Genomic DNA, 16,838 nt, shown 5'->3' with positions numbered 1-16,838 from the left:
GCAGATCTTTCGTTGCAGCATGCAAAGACTTCTCTCTAGTTGTGGCACGCAGGCTCAGTAGTTGCAGTGCCCGGGCTTAGTTGCCCCGTGGCATGTGGGATCTTAGTTCCCAGACCAGGGATCAAACCAGCGTCCCCTGCATTGGAAGGCAGATTCTTAACCACTGGGCCACCAGGGGAGTCTCTTCCCTGTCATGTTTTTAAGAATTCCCACTATTTGATATTTTCATTCCTGAGTAAAGCAATCTGGTCCCTGCAGTGCTGCCCAGACCAGGGTGTAGGGATTGCTTCTATTGTCTTTTCCAACTCTTTCAGCAGCCTTTTGAGAAAGAGCCTCTCATTTCCACTATTAGGTATCACTAATGCTCAGAAATGAATTTTATCACCTAACATCACCCCTGAATTAAAGTCTAAAGTTCTGTCCCACTTGCCACTTTCCTGAACATTCCAGGAAATGTGATCCTTGAGCTCATGATACAGCTGCGTTCTCTAGGTTGAGGTTGATCAACTACCTCTTGCTGCAAGATTTAGCCAACTTTACTTGAGAAGCTTATTATAAGTATTTTTAATGCTAAGCATATTATAGTACGAGGGGGAAAAGATTTGTATGTGGTGAACAGTTACCCATAGTCCCACTATCTTTGCCATTGGCAGCATTTTCGCACATTTCCTTCTAGTTTTTCACCACATAAATTTTTGCAGAGTTGAAATAACTTTTATATGCAATTTGTGTGATGCTTTTTCACTCAACCTCATGTTATTAAAAAGAGTATTGTTAAAGGCTTGTAGCTAGTTGACTGTTTTATTCTGTAGATATATTAACCATTCCCCTATTGCTTGTTATTGGGCTCTATCCATTTTATTTTTGCAGTTCTGAATCATGTCAAAATGAACATCTCTGTATGCAAATCTCTGTCCACATTTTGATAGGGGACATAATCAACATTAATCCAACTGATTTGTACTGTTAAATTTCTTTCATGGGAAAAAAAAGGTCATAACAATCTGTCACCCAACCAAAGGGTAGGAGTGAATGTGAGAAAATGGCTGTGTTTATTTAATACTGTTATTATTTCAGCTCAGAGTTGAACTGGGAAACTGAGACACATAGGTAAAGCTGTCTGCTTGCTGGTGACACCATCAGTTGTGCTTGTTGCTGGGAAGCTGTTGTCCTCCTCACCTAGCCAGTGTCTTCCCTACTTCACTATAGTCCCGTGGAAATTCACTATCCTTGAAATTATACCAGGAGCCCAACAGCACTTTAAAAGCTCCTAATGGTGCCTGGCTCTCTCATATTTGGTTTTCCCCTCCCTTAAGGGGTAGGTATGGCCAAAATCACCAAACCAGATCCATGTTTGCCTTGCAAACCAAACAAACACTTCTGTTTTTGTTTTGCTTTGTGTCTGGACTAATTCTTAGCACCTCTTCTGCCTGTGAGCGATTTGTCACTTCCTTCTGTAAGACTGGCACCAGCAGAAATGCAGTCTCAGAGGATCCCGGGGAGAAAGCGAGGCCGACCCCCACTTCACTCAACACCTATGAAGATGGCAGTTCATAACCTTTATTCTGCTTCAGCTGGTTCTTTACCAGCAGTGAAGATCCCAAAGAAAAGAGGGCGGAAACCCGGGTACAAGGTATGGCTCCATCATCTCCTTTCTCCAAAGTGGAACTGGGCTGGGGCATGGCGCTTGGGCAGAACTCCAGTGCAGAACGTGATGAGAGGTTGGAAACTGGGTAAAGACAGGGTGAGAAATAAGTTTCTCTCAATGAAGCATGTGACAGACGAGGCTTCATTGTTGCAACATGGCACACAATACATGCTGTCGCTGTCATGTGCATTTTTACAAGTGGAGAAAGCAAATTACACCAGATGGGGAAAGTTGTAAGGCGAGCAGATTTTAGGGTCATAGCTAAACACACATTATTAAGCCTCGCATCTCAATTAACGTTTCAGACACTGAGCTTTCCCCTGACTGTTCTTATGAGGGCGGCTCTGGAAGCCACTTTCCAGAACTCATTTGTCATTAATTTCAGTAGAAGCAGATGATGTCCCTGAGACATTTAAATTAATAATGCGAGCAAGCTAGTGTCAAAGGTCGTGAAGAGTTTTCCCTAATAGAGCCTCAATAAGGGGACTTCTCATGAAAATTCAGGGTGTTAATTCATAGTTTCCTGCTTACAAAAGGGGCTGACGTCAAGATTGGCTACAAGGAGACATATCAGGCAAAATGAAAATCCTGTTACTCTTTCAAGAATTAATGATTTGGCGAGGCTGTGGGGTGGAGAATAAATTCTCTGATGTAACTGAAATCACATAAAACAACCCAAACCCGAGGGAGAGCTTCTCCTCTAAGATGTTTTTGAAGAGTCTGCTAGCAAAGAAAGATCATTGAGTTGTTTTCCATGAGCCTTTCGGGCATTAGAAAATGAGCTTCAGAAGTTTTCCTTCATCTATTTTTCTAGAAATAAAGAGCTTATGTTTCTATCTTGAGACCTGAATACGCAAACCAAAATGCAAATTGGCAATTAACTCCCATATATTTAGGAAAATGTATGGAAATTATTTCAGGTCAGCAGAAAGACAAAGCTTCCGGAAGAATTGGTAATGAATTCAACCTCTATCCCTTTGGTTCTTCACAGTTCTTCCAACTGCTGAAAAATAGACACAATAGGTAGGGGGAAGGTGATTTAAAGTTATTTGGGGGTCACTGGTTTTAGTAAAAGAAGCTTTTACTCAGCCAGCTCTTGCAGCAAAGCCTTCTGTCACTGGTTATTTCTTTAACAAAGAGAGCTTCCTTTTTCTCATGGGCACACCGGTTTCAGAATTGTGTCTCTGAAGCTGGCCCAGGGCAGGTCTCTCTGCTCAGCTACCTGTGCAGTTGCTGGGGTCTGGGAATTGCATCTGAAAGGCTGGAGCAGGGCAGCCCTTCTGTTTATAGAGCCAGGGAGTGAATCCAGGATCTAAAGAAACACACTGAAAATTTTTCTCTCCTATTTGGCCTTTCTCCTGCTCCCCTGGGAGCTGTGACCCAAGAAAGAAAATTACCGACAGACACAGCATTTCTGGGGCCAGGAAAAATGGAAATTCACTCTGTGGAATGAACCCAACTTTGCAATTTTCCTGTCTCCTGAAAAAGGCAGTTTTCAGTTCTCCTAACACTCAGAGACAGCTCAGGGCAGGAAGAAAGCTTTGGAGACAGTTAGCTGACATACGGGCCCTGCACATGGCAGGTGGATCTTATTCCCATGCCTCACAGGGTCTCTTTTCTGGGGACAACAGGCCACAGCTCTTCTTTCAGTCCACCTCCCATATATTTGAGGAAATTGTGGGAATTATTTCAGGCCAGCAGCTCCCAGATATCTCCCCAAGCCATGGGCTTCGTGTTCGAGAAAAAAGGCTCCAAACCGGGTGCCAGTCTATATGAAGTTCCGACCCGCTCCTGGTGACAGGAGAAAAACGTCTAAAGTCTTCACAAAGCTAAAATGATTCTACCTAAAGGATCATCCTTTATTCTTTTTTTTTTTTTTTTTGGCTGTGTTGGGTCTTTGTTGCTGCACATAGGCTTTCTCTAGTTGAGGCGAGCAGGGGCTACTCTTAGCTGCGGTGCGTGGGCTTCTCATTGTGGTGGCTTCTCTTGCTGTGGAGCACAGGCTCTAGGCTCGCAGGCTCAGTAGTTGCGGGTCGTGGGCTCTAGAGCGCAGGCTCAGTAGTTGTGGCGCACAGGCTTAGTTGCTCCGCGGCATGTGGGATCTTCCCAGACCAGGGCTTGAACCCGTGTCCCCTGCATTGGAAGGCAGATTCTTAACCACTGTGCCACCAGGAAAGCCCCAGGATTGTCCTTTATTCTGAAATATGTGCTTCCTGCTATTTTGGTGTTAAAGTTTATTAAGTGTCATATATTGTGAGCGTTTGGTAATCTTATAAAAAATGTCCTTACTTGGCAAAATAAAGTTAGCAACGTATTAAGTCTCTCCGGTTTTATTTTGACAATTTCTTAGACCCTGAAGCCCCATGTTACCAGTAATGAAATGGTTTTAATTGTGGAGATGCCAGCAAGGAAAGTGTACAGTTTGATTCCATTTACCAAATGGCCACTCATTTGGCAATTTTAACTACCTGGGACACAGCTGGGGAGTCAGAGTTGTTAAAAAAAAATCCTGAGCAAGTGAAATAAGATATTACTTGGTTTACCCTTAAAGATCTTGTATTTTATTACTAAGAAAATGCTTCCAAACCCTTCCGCAGTGTCTGTTTACCTTTATTGTAGACGCATTTCTTACAAGCTTGATTATTGCAGTTTAATAGCCTTTGATTTGAAGGGGAAGATATTTTGGGAAGAAGAGTGCACACACAGCTGGATACTGAAAGTATAATTATATGATATCATGTTAATAATTTAGAACAATAAAATATACAATAATATTATCAGTTATAAAATAATAACACTATAACTTTATGTCAGCACATTATTATATTTATATTAACAATATTATCATAATAAAATGATAAGTTTTGAGCCAGGATATTCTGAGGATGCCTGGTTGTACCAACTGTATCACAGGTTTGTGCTGGTTGACATTTGTCGCTTCTTGCCTGGTGCTGTCCCAAGCTGCTCTGTCAACCACCTCTGTGTCCCTGCACGTGTGGAAACTCTCTCTGGTCCAAGTATGGGTATAAGCCTCTCCCTTTAAGACCCAAGCACAGCTAACACAGGCTGTGATATATAACCTCTTCTCTGAGTCTTGAGAATAACATGAGCAAATTATAGGCAGAAAAGGAAGGGTTTAACTGGCATTCAGATGTGAGTGCTCCAGAGTTCATGGGTCATTCCTCCTCCCAGGGCCCATCTGGCCATGTCTCTTGGCCCCGGCCTGCAGCCACTTTGCTGGGGCACGCTTGCTGCTGTGAGTATCATTTTGTGGCCTTGCTGCCCCCTTCTCACCCCAGTCAAAGGAAGGAAAAACCTCTTAACGTCATATTTTCTCCGAAGAGCCATACTCTGCCATGAAAACAGCTTTCTTCATTATAAAACAGAACATTTACATCTCAGTTTGAAGAATCTGCTGTTGATTTAGGTCCTCGGTTCAGAGACTCCCCAAGGTCAACAGGTAGATTTTCCTTACATTTCATGACTAAGGAGACCATGGAAATCTTTTTAAAAAGGTAAAGAGAGAGGGTCTGCACCAGGGATAAACCCTAACTTCCATTCAGTAGACATAGCTGATTATAATGGCTCCAAATAGCGGGATTTTCAGCTTCTGTGTCTTTATGATTTAAGCAGGAAGAAAAAAGTGCCGGTTTTTTAAGATAGCCATTTGTTCCCAGTACACAATAATAATAATTAATGCTAATAGCAATAATAGTCATAAGTAACACTTACTGAGCACTTCTACATTTGAGTCTCTGGGCTTAAGCACTTTATATATATATTTCTTATAGATCCTTGATAATTTCATAGTGAGAGGAATCAGGAAAACTGCAGGAATTAGGCATGAATTAACCATGACCCGCAGCCTGAGGCCACATACTGTCGGGCCAGCAGCCCTCGCCACCTCAGCAATCTCTTTGCATTATTGTTCAGAATAGTATTTGTGTTTCCTGGTTCAAAAAAGAGTAGATTACTTTCTGTTTGCTCTGTTTAACTAGCTAAGAAAAGTGTAACATGCTCTAGAAAGAATATCATCCCTGAAATATTAAAAACAAATAGTTTATATGTTCTAAAATGTTAATAATTGTATCATTCAGCATACAAATTCAGCTGCTGTAACAAAGGCCAAAGAACAGTGGCTTAAAGAAGATAGAAACTAATTTCTCTCTCATGTTACTGTCTGGGAAGGCCATGTGGGGCTGACTCGATGACTCCACCGTGTGGAGGACCCAGGCTCCTCTTATATTGTTGCTCTGCTATCTTAAGACACAGTCTCTACCTCATGCTCTAAGGTGGCTCCTCCAGGTCCCGCCATCCCACTACTTCGGCCAGCAGAATGGGGACAGAGGTGGTGGAGGGCACATTGTTCCCCTTTAAGGGTGAAACCTTCAGAGTTGTACACACCCTCACACTAGCAACTCACTGGCCGGAAGTGAGTCACTTGGCCACACTTAGCTCCACAGGAGGCACGAAAATGTAGTGCTGAGGGACCACGCGATAAGCTGAAATCCAGGGATTCCATTAATAAATGAAGAGAGGAGCATGGATATTTGGCAAGAGCCAGCAATTTCTGCTAACTATTTAAAGGACAGTCTTCCATTAACTGGTAAATTCACTTTATAAAGAAAGTAATTTTCTAAAGAGCAAGAGTAAATGCAACCTTTTGTTTTGTTTCTCCTTTCTTATTGTCATCCTTTTCCCCCCCGAAAAAGTATGTGTTCTTGGCACTGTGTAACAAGGACGTCAAGTTAACAAAAATCTCAGTTAAGAGAATGTTCAAACTTAAGTGGAAAGGGTTGTTTGTTTGTTTGTTTCAACATTTGTTTAAAGCCTCTTTCTAAAGTGTGTTTTTATTATAACTGTTGAGTTGGTTTCTGTGCTTCTTTGATTATCCAGATCTTGTATTGCCTTAAGAGTCATAGTTACGAACACTAACGGCAGCCTAATAGTATGGAAGGGAAGAATCGACATCTAACCTTTCCTGTGCCTACTTTCAAGGTCCCCCTCTTGCTGATGGTGCATATGAAGTACCACCTGTGGCCCACGAGGGAAATGACTACAAAGGCACTAGGCAGGGGCCATTCTCTTGGGCTGAACGGTGTGCAGCACCTAGGGAGGGGACGGTCTCTCCTGGGGTTTTCTGTGACCCTCCTGCCCTCAGCCCAGAGCTGGAGCAATGGTCAGGGGTGAGGCTAAGCAGTGGATCTGGGGCAGTGGTATCTGGTGAATGTTTCCTACCCAGCATGCTGAGTGTAACTCAGACATGAATGTTAGTTGGTATTTTCACTTATGTTAAGGAGTGAGAGAAATGTAAACAGTGAAGTTGTATGTTGGAATTTCACTCATTTGTCAAGGATGTGGTTGACTTCTTTTCTGAATTGGATAATAGTTTGTGAAAACAAAAAATATTTGTTTTTTCATTCTATTCACTGTGTAATGGCTACAGACAAGACACACTTTTAAGTTTAATTTGCATTTTTAATATTTTCTCCATCACTCTCTTAAGCCTATAAGTCAACAGAACAGTAAATCCAGCCCTATTTGTAGCATTTGCCAATTTCCAAGGTGTAAATATTCCCAACATGGCCAGTTTCAAGGCACCAACGTGACTTTCCTGAGCGTGGAGTTGGTGAAAGATGTGCTGCAGTATCAGTCTTCTACTCTATTTCCACACAGATGCAACAGTAAAAATAATTAGAAAGTGATAAGTTTTGAGTATCTATTACCTTTTTTTTTTTTTTTTTTTTTTTTGGCGGTACACGGCCCTCTCACTGTTGTGGCCTCTCCCGTTGCGGAGCACAGCCTCCGGACGTGCAGGCTCAGCGGTCATGGCTCACGGGCCCAGCCGCTCCGCGGCATGTGGGATCTTCCCAGACCGCGGCACGAACCCGCGTCCTCTGCATCGGCAGGCGGACTCTCAACCACTGCGCCACCAGGGAAGCCCTGCCTTTGTTCTTAATATATTTTAAAAATTAATACTCTGTAAGTGTATGCACTTTAATTTTTAATAATTGCTGTGTTTAACAAACAACTTGCAATATTCCTGAAAATTTAACAATCACCTCTTGTGAACCAATAGAAGCTGCTCCACCTCCCCACTGCTCTGAGCTCTGCTATGCACAGGATGCCTGTAAGTGTATGTTCCATATCCCCACTCTCGTCTTCAGGGCTGCCCCCACGCCTGCTGATGCATAGAACTTGGCTCCCTCACCAGTTTCTGTAAGAAACTCCATCACAGCAAGCATTCCTTGAAATGTGTGGTCTCTACTAAAGATTGTTGGAGTCACAGGGCAGCGTCGACATTTATTAAATACTTCACATGGATGGATCTGTTTTTCTGCATCCCACTTTATCCAATGATGGTTATTTTTGTTTTCCTTTTTCTTCCTTCTGTCTCCTCATACTCACGGAGTACGGGCTTCACGGCTTCATTGGTTCCTCTCTCGGCTGCCCTCTGTCAGGAGGAAATTAACCCATTCTTCTCAGCCCCACCCAGGCAGGATGGTAGCACCACCTCCGCCTCCGTGCACACTAACCCTAGGGTGGGGAACTGTCTCTCCTGGGGTTTTCTGTGACCATCCCCGCCCTCCTGCCCTCACCCCAGGGCTGGAGCAATGGTCAGGGGTGAGGCTAAGCAGTAGGTCTGGGGCAGTGGTATCTGGTGAATGTTTCCTGACCAGCATTCTGAGTGTAACTCAGATATAAATGTTAGTTGGTATTTTCACTTATGCTAAGGAGTAAGAGAAATATAAACAAGGCCAAAGGATACTGGCCCCTCCATCCCTTGCATGTTTAATCTCTCCCAAGGGAAAGGAGAAAAAGGTGTGGGTAAACCCAGAAACAGGCTGACTCCTCGGAATGGAATTAGGCCATTGGCCACAAACTTCTTGTTGTTGGAGCTGATTTGCATTTCCAACAGGCAAGTTTTTTAGACTAAAGTCTAAGGTTAAACACGGTGAGGTATTCAATTTTCCCTAACCCTGCTCCCTGAATCTCCGCAGAACCCTGAGGGAGTTTCGTGTGAAGAAAGAGTGAGCCTAAAGGAGAAGTGTGCCCCCAGGGAAAGCTATGGGCAGGGACATGGACAAAGCTATCCTCGGATGGTGTGGGAGAGGAAGGAAGGGAGAGAAAACATGATTTTTAAAAAATAGAATCTGGTACATCAGTTTCCTAGGGCTGCTGTAACACAATACAACAAACTGGGTGGCTTAAACAGTGCAAATTCTTTAAATTTTATTTTTATTGAAATATAGTTGATTTACAATGTTGTTTTAATTTCATGTTAGATATACATATATATCACTTAATATATATATACATGTTAGATATATGTATTACTTATATATGTGTATTACTGAATATGTATATTCTTTTTCAGATTCTTTTCCATTATAGGTTATTATAAGATATGGACTATAGTTCCCTGTACTATATAGTAGGTCCTTATTGTTAATCTATTTTATATATAGTGGTGTGTATCTGTTAATTCCAAACTCCTAATTTATCCCCCCCTCCTTTGGTAACCATAAGTTTATTTTCTATGTCTGTGAGTCTATTTCTGTTTTGTGAATAAGTTCATTTGTATTATTTTTTTAGATTCCACATATAAGTGATATCATATGATATTTGTCTTTGTCTGATTTACTTCACTTAGTATAATAACCTTTAGGTCCATCCATGTTGCTGCAAAAGGCATTATTTCATTCTTTTTTATGGCTGGGTAATATTCTATTGTGTACATGTACCACAACTTCTTTATCTATTCATCTGTTGATGGAACAACAGAAATTTATTGTCTCACAATCCTGCAGGCTGGAAATCTGAGATCAAGATCAGCCAGGTTGGTTCCTTCTGAGGGCTGGGAGAGAGGATCTGCTGTTGCAGGCCTCTCTCCTAGCTTTGAGGGGCCTCCGGTGTTCTTTGGCTTGTGGATGGCATTCTCCCTGCGTCTTCACATTGTCTTCCCTCTGTACATGTTTGTCTGTGTGTCCGAATTTCCCCTTTCTATGAGGACACAGTCATATTGGATCAGGGCCCACTCTAATGAGCTTATCTTAACTTGATCATCTGCAAAGACCCTATTTCCCAATAAGGTCACATTTACAGGTACTAGGGGTTAGGACTTCAACATCTTTTGGTGGGGAGACACATTTTAATCCATAGCATCCAGTATAATAATCTTTATCTTGTAACTAGACATTTAGTCCATTTATATTTAAAGTAATTATCGATAAATTTGGGTGTAAATCTGTCTTATTTTCTGTATTCTATTTGTCTCACTCATTCTATGTTCCTTTTACCTGTCTTTCCTGCCTTCTTTTGGATTTTTAAGCATATAATTCTTTCTTTTCTACTTCTTGAAGTTTAAGCACTATGTTTTCTATTGTATTACTGATTGCTCTAGAAATTACAGCATGCTTACGTACTAGAGTTTTCTAAAGTTAACCTTACCTTTGCTTCTTCCTAGATCATACAAGGACCTTAGGACACTTTAACTCCATTTATCTCCCCACGTCAATATTACTGTCGTTACACATCTTAATTCTTTTTTGCTTTTTTAATCCCCCAAAACAATTATTTTTGGTTTGTACAGTTATTTTCATTTAGATTCACCTGCTTATTTACCACTTAAAAAATTCTTCATTTCTTTTTGCATATCATACATTCTACCTGAAATCACTGTCCATTTCCTGCAGTACATCTTTTAGAAGTCCCTTTAATATATATCCTCTAGTGATGAATGCTCTTAGCTTTTGTTGTCTGGAAGTACTTTTATTTCATCTTCACTTTTGGAAAAAAATATATTTGCTGGGTGTAGAATTCTAGGTTATTATTTTCCTTGCAGCACATTGAAGGTATTATTCCATTTATCTTCTGGGGCCCATTGTTGTAAAGAACTCAGCTCTCCATCTGGTTTATGTGAGTGTTCCCTGGCAGGTTTTGTATTTTTAAGCTAATTTTAAGATCTTTTTCTTTGTCTTCAGTGTTCTACAATTTCATTCTGTTGTGTCTACCTGTGGATTTCTTTTTTATTCATCTTATTTAGAGTTTGTTGGGCTTCCTGAATCTGTGGATTAGAACTTTCATCAGATCTGGAAAATTCTTAGCCATTATCTTTTCAAATATAACCTCTGTTCCATTCTTTCTGAAACTCTAATGTTAAAACTTCTCATATTCGCATTGTCTTTTAACCTTCCCTCAATAGTTTTTATCTATTTGTCTCTATGCTACTTTTTGGTGAATTTCTTCTGACATATCTTCTGGCACACTAATTCTTTCTTTAGCTATGTTTAGTATGCTGTTAAATCTGTTTATTTAGTTTTTAATTTTAGTTATTGTATAGAAGTTAAATTTGGTTCTTTTACATTTTGCTATGCTATTTTTTATAGTTTTCTGTTCTCCAGAGATATTTTCAAACTTGTTCTTTATATCTTTATACATAGTATCACACTTGCTTTTAGAATCTAAGTTTGATAATTGAAATATCTTATTTTATTTTATTTATTTATTTATTTATTTTTATTTATTTTTGGCTGCATTGGGTCTTTGTTGCTGTGCACAGGCTTTCTCTAGTTGCGGCGAGCAGAGGCTACTCTTCGTTGCTGTGCGCGGGTTTCTCATAAGAAGAAAGAAGCGGTGGCTTCTCTTATTGTGGAACACAGGCTCTAGTCGCACGCAGGCTTCAGTAGTTGTGACGCGTGAGCTCAGTAGTTGTGGCGCACAGGCTTAGTTGCTCCACGGCATGTAGGATCTTCCCGGATCAGGGCTTGAACCCGTGTCCCCTGTACTGGCAGGCGGATTCTTAACCACTGTGCCACCAGAGAAGCCCCATTTCTGGGTTTTACTGCTATGTGTTTTTATTGCCCATTCTTGCTTTGGTTCCTTGCTTCCTTGTGTGTTTGGGCTATGTTATTCACTGACTTTGAAAAATTATTTTGGGGACTTCTTTGAGACCTTTCTCCAGAGATGATTTGTGTTTGTTTCTCCAGGCAACCTGGGAGCACTGCCAGATTGGGTAATTTTTAAACTAACTTCACAGCCTGAAGTTTTCTTGGTTGCCCAAGTTCTGTGAACTTGAGCTGCAAATCTGTGTGAGCTCTGGCTTGTGGCAATATCTTCCCAGGGATTCTGCACACCCCCTCCCTCAGTGTCAAGGCAACTTTCCTTAGAGTCAGGTATGGGTGGGGTAGGGCAGGACAAGTTTACAGCTAGCTTACCCTTACCCTGAGGTTGTAGCCCTTTGGGTGAGCCCTGATCCATGGCAATTCCGGGGTCTAGATTTCACCCATAATTATCCTTTATATATTGTTAGCGCCTCCATACTTTTACTAATCTTACATTTTATCCATTGTTGGTAGTTGTTTTCAGTTAATCCAAATAAGATAATTTTCTATATTCCCAGAAACAAAACTCCAAAGAAATTTAGGATGCCTCATTTCTTCTAATCAACATTCAAAATATGGCACTGACACTGGTTTTATCTCACACTCTTTAATGATTTCAGAAATAGTCTAATGTAAGGTACATACACAACATTACGAGTTGGAATAGAACTTAGAAACCAACAAGCTGGGATTTCGCAGGTGGTCCAGTGGTTAAGACTCCGTGCTTCCACTGCAGGGGGCACGGGTTCGATCCCTGGTCCAGGAACTAAGATCCTTTATGCTGAGTGGCAAGGCCAAAAAAAAAAAAAAAAAGCCAACAACCCTACCCGCATTAATGGCTTTGGAAGATGAAGCCCAGAGGCACTGAATGGGTTGCTCAGAGTCCGATGTGAGTCAGGGGCAGAACCAGGATTAGAACCCCAGCCCTCTCTGAGTCCTGTGTTCTCACCACTCCCCTGCAGCTCATTGGGCAATGTGAAATCATGTCAATTCTCAGTGTTCATTTCCCAGATGAGGAAATGTGGATGCTCGACTTCTTTTTCACGTCCTCTCCCAGAAGTTCTGCATAGAATGTTTCCTGTAGTATTCTGAAATTTTACTGCTTGAGTATTAGAGGAGGAATGTTTTGAACGTTAGACACAAGCCAGTATTATGGCTTCCCCAAAGTTAACTAAATGAGCAACAAGTAAAATGCTAATGTTTTAAACTAATGTAATAAAAATATACTATCAAACAAAGTTTATGTGAATAAATCTAGAAGTTATCTTTGATTTTGCACTTTCTCTCTCTAATCACCTTAATTTCACCTCCAAAGTACACCTGAATCCAACCAATTCTTTCTGTCTTCACTACTTTCACCCTAGTTCAGCCACCTATGCCTCTTGTCTGGACCATATGATAACCTCCTCACTAGTATTCTTTTCTCTATTTTGCCTCTCCCCATCCATTCTCTGTATAGCAGCCATACTTAATTTTATAAAATAAAAACTGGGTTGTGTCTTTCTCTGCTTAAAATTCTCTAATTGTTTCCATAACTCTTAGAATAAAATCCAAACTTTTTAATCTGACTGTATTTATTTACTAGGAGTGCTATAACAAAGTACTACAAACTGGGTGTCTTAAAACAACAGTTCTGGAGGCCAGAAGTCCAAAATCAAGGTGTTGGAAGGGCCATGCTCTCTCTGAAGTTTCTAGGGTAGGATCCTTCCTTGACTCTTCCTAGCTTCTAGTGGTTGCCTGCAATCCTTGGTGTTCCTTGGTTGTAGACATATCACTCCAGTTTCTGCCTCCACTGTCACATGGGATTCTCCCTGTGTGTCTGTGTCTGTGTCCAAGTTTCCCTCTTCTTATAAGAACACCAGTCATTGGCATTAGGGCCCACTCTAATCCAGTATGGCCTCATCTTAACTTGATTACATCTGCAAATACCCTATTTCCAAGTCAAGTCCTATTCACAGGTACTGGGAGTTAGGACTTGAACAAGTCTTTTTTGAGAGGGACACGATTCAGTCTACAACACTGACTTAGAAAGCCCTCATGATTGGGCCCTGACCACCCAGCTAACCTCATCTTGCATCCTTCTGCCTCTTGCTCATAATTCCAGCCACTCTGGCTTCCTGGTTCTTTGAAGAAGCCAAGCTTTAGGAGGCTTACACTGACCACTCTGTCTCCTTCAAAAGTTCTTTCCTCAGCCTCCCTCTTTTTTTTTTAATAAATTTATTTATTTTATTTATTTAATTTTTGGCCTCATTGGGTCTTTGTTGCTGCGTGTAGGCTTTCTCTAGTTGTGGCGAGTGGGGGCTACTCTTCGTTGCGGTGTGTGGGCTTCTCATTGCAGTGGCTTCTCTTGTTGCAGAGCACGGGCTCTAGGTGTGCGGGCTTCAGTAGTGGTGGCATGCAGGATCAGTAGTTGTGGCTCGTGGGCTCTAGAGCGCAGGCTCAGTAGTTGTGGCACACAGGCTTAGTTGCTCCGCAGCATGTGGGATCTTCCCGCACCAGGGCTCGAACCCGTGTCCCCCGCATTGGCAGGCGGATTCTTAACCACTGAGCCACCAGGGAAGCCCTCAGCCTCCCTCTTGTCATTCAGATCTTGATGTAGGTGTCACCTCCTTATCAGCCTACCCTAGTCACCTGGTCCCTTTTTATCACATCCCCATATTTTACTTCTCAGAGTAGTACTTATCACAATTTGACATTTTTGTTGTGTTTCTTATTTGTTTCCTCCACTATGATATTACCTCATCAAGAACAATGACCTTATCTCCCCCATTTACAGATGTATCCTCAGCACCTACAACAGTTTCCTGCACACAGTAGGTGCTCAATAAATATTTGTTGAGTAAATGACTGCCTCATGGAATGAATTTTTTTCCCTTTTTAGACTTAGCTTAAATGATACAACTTGGAAAGGGCAGCTCCTGCCTAAGCAATACTTAACGTACTGGGAATATTTCTTAAAGGGGATTATGTGCAATGTGTAAGGTAGGAGGGTGGGTTTTCAAAGATTTGGGAAGATGTGATCCCAAGTGGGTAAGTGTAGAAAATGTAGATGGGTCCTAGAAGAAAGACGGGCAATTTCCCTTTCCTGCCATGGCTACATGAACAAGAAACTTGGAACTCACTTGTATTTCTAGAATTTCTAATAATAAAATTATAATACTAGCATCAATAATGATCAGAAATACTTACTGAGTTCTCACTTTGCACTAGCCCTATGCTAAATGTTTACTTCATTCTTGTCACATCCTTGTGAGAAGGTGCTGTTATCCTTACCTTACAGATGAGGAAATGTAGGCTCTGAAAGTCTAAGTAGTGAGACTTAGGACAGGGTTAGTGAGTGACTGAGCTGGGCTTTGAACCCAGACCCAAAAGCTAGTGCTCCATTGTATGTGCCTACTGCTATCCTGAACTTATTTTAGTTTTGCTTTGCTGCTTCATCCTCTGCTGATGTGCAGGCAGGCTCTACACATCTTTATAGTCCCCCTGACCACATTCTGTATCCTTCATTTACTAACCTCTTGTTGTCAATCTAACAAATACTCTTTAGTCAGTACTTCTGTTTCTCCACACTTGCATATTTCTGGATAAATACTTGAATTTTACATCAGCTGATCTCTTCTTCTTTAGTGTGCCCTGGCCACACATCTCAGTTTGCAGACAAATCCCCTCCCAACTCTTTGCAGTGATTTTCTAGCAAATGTCTTAGAGAAGGTCTTCCCCTGAAGACAGTGGGAGCAAGAAACTCTCCAGGTCCATATTTTGGATCTGTGAATGGAAAAGAAAGATGAGCTGATCCCAGATTCCCCAGCCCCTTTGGTGGAGACTCCAGCTGGCAGGGGCTGCCTCTACGCCTCTGCTTCACCCCACCATGATGCTTTAAGAAGGCAAAGCACAGCCACTGGCAACCATACCCTGGATGAGGAGTCACCTTACCCATTTGATCGAGGTTTTGAATTTCAGGTAAAGGTGCCAACTTTGCCAGCATCTGTACAGGGCTGTTGGCTTTGAAGGCCAAGGATTAGCTCCTGCATGTCAGAGCAAGGCATCCTGGGCAGCAAATCTTCTTCCAGTCTTATGCAGCCAAGAAAGAGGCCTCTCCTCCCTCCTTCCTCTTTATTTTCCCCAGTTTATTCTGCCAGCTTCTGTTTTGGATATTTTTAAAATAAACTATACTTTAGAACAGTTTTAGGTTTAGTCAAGGGTTGCAAATCTACAGAGGATTCTCATATACCCGACACCTAGTTCCTCCTGTAGTTAACATCTTCCATTATTATGGTACATTTGTCACAGCTAGTGAACCAATAACCATACAGTATTGTTAAACAAGGTCCTTATTTTATTGAAATTCATTAGTTTTCCCCTATTTTGTTCCAGAATCCATCCAGGATACCTCATTACATTTAGTCATCATGTCTCCTCAGGCTCCTCTGGGCTGTGAAAATTTCTTAGACTTTTCTTGTTTTTGTTGACATTGGCAGTTTTGAGGAGTATTGGTCAAGTATTCTATAAAACGTTCTGCAACTTGGGATTTTTGAAGTTTATCCCCTGAGTAGACGGGATTTATGGAGTTTTGGAAAGAAGATCTCAGAGGCAAGGTGCCATTCCCATGACGTCATATCAAGGGTGCGAACTATCGACATGGTTTATCACTGTGGATGGTGATCTGGATCCCCTGGCTGAGGTGGTGTGTGACCAGTTTCTCCACTGTAAAGTTACTTTTCCCCCCATTCCCATACTGTCCTCTTTGGAAGGAAGTCACTGTGTGTGGCCCACACTTAAGGAGGAGGAGTTATACTCCACAATAAAATATTTGGAATTTTTATACATGGGAGATCTGTCGATTCTCCCTATGTATTTTTACTTAGTCAGTCACTCATTTATCTGAGTATGGAGTCATGGGTATTCACTGTATACTTTGAATTATAATCCACTACTACCTTCTTTATCTGTTGCTCGTGTTGCTCCAGGTTTGGCCATTGAAAGCTCTTTCAGTTGACTCCCGTGTCCCTATGACCTACCCCTCTCCCTTTTCTAGGTTACCTTACTTTTGATTCATTCTTTTTTTTTTTTTTTTTTTTTTTTTGCGGTACGCGGGCCTCTCACTGTTGTGGCCTCTCCCGCTGCGGAGCGCAGGCTCAGCGGCCATGGCTCACGGGCCCAGCCGCTCCGCGGCATGTGGGATCTTCCCAGACCGGGGTACGAACCCGTGTCCCCTGCATCGGCAGGTGGACTCTCAACCACTGCGCCACCAGGGAAGCCCTGATTCATTCTTTATATTAAGCAATGAGATAGAAATTTCAGAATGC

General features: G+C 41.8%; 1 protein-coding gene across 3 annotated transcripts in view; it reads left to right on the top strand.

The window, feature by feature from the left end:
- Window positions 1–1,477: 1,477 nt before the first annotated feature.
- SCML4 (Scm polycomb group protein like 4) overlaps window positions 1,478–16,838 on the top strand; it is a gene marked incomplete at both ends in the record, with an annotated part of 58,963 nt that continues 43,602 nt past the window's right edge. For all 3 annotated transcript variants that reach the window (XM_079716618.1, XM_079716617.1, XM_079716616.1), the window contains one exon: window positions 1,478–1,633. In XM_079716618.1, the coding sequence (XP_079572744.1) occupies window positions 1,478–1,633 (156 nt within the window). The remainder of the gene's footprint in view (window positions 1,634–16,838) is intronic.

Source organism: Hyperoodon ampullatus (genome assembly GCF_949752795.1).
Source record: "Hyperoodon ampullatus genome assembly, chromosome: 12".
Taxonomy (NCBI): Eukaryota; Metazoa; Chordata; class Mammalia; order Artiodactyla; family Ziphiidae; genus Hyperoodon; species Hyperoodon ampullatus.
The sequence above is the reverse complement of the archived record's forward strand: the minus strand, read 5'-3'. Positions and strand labels throughout refer to the sequence as shown.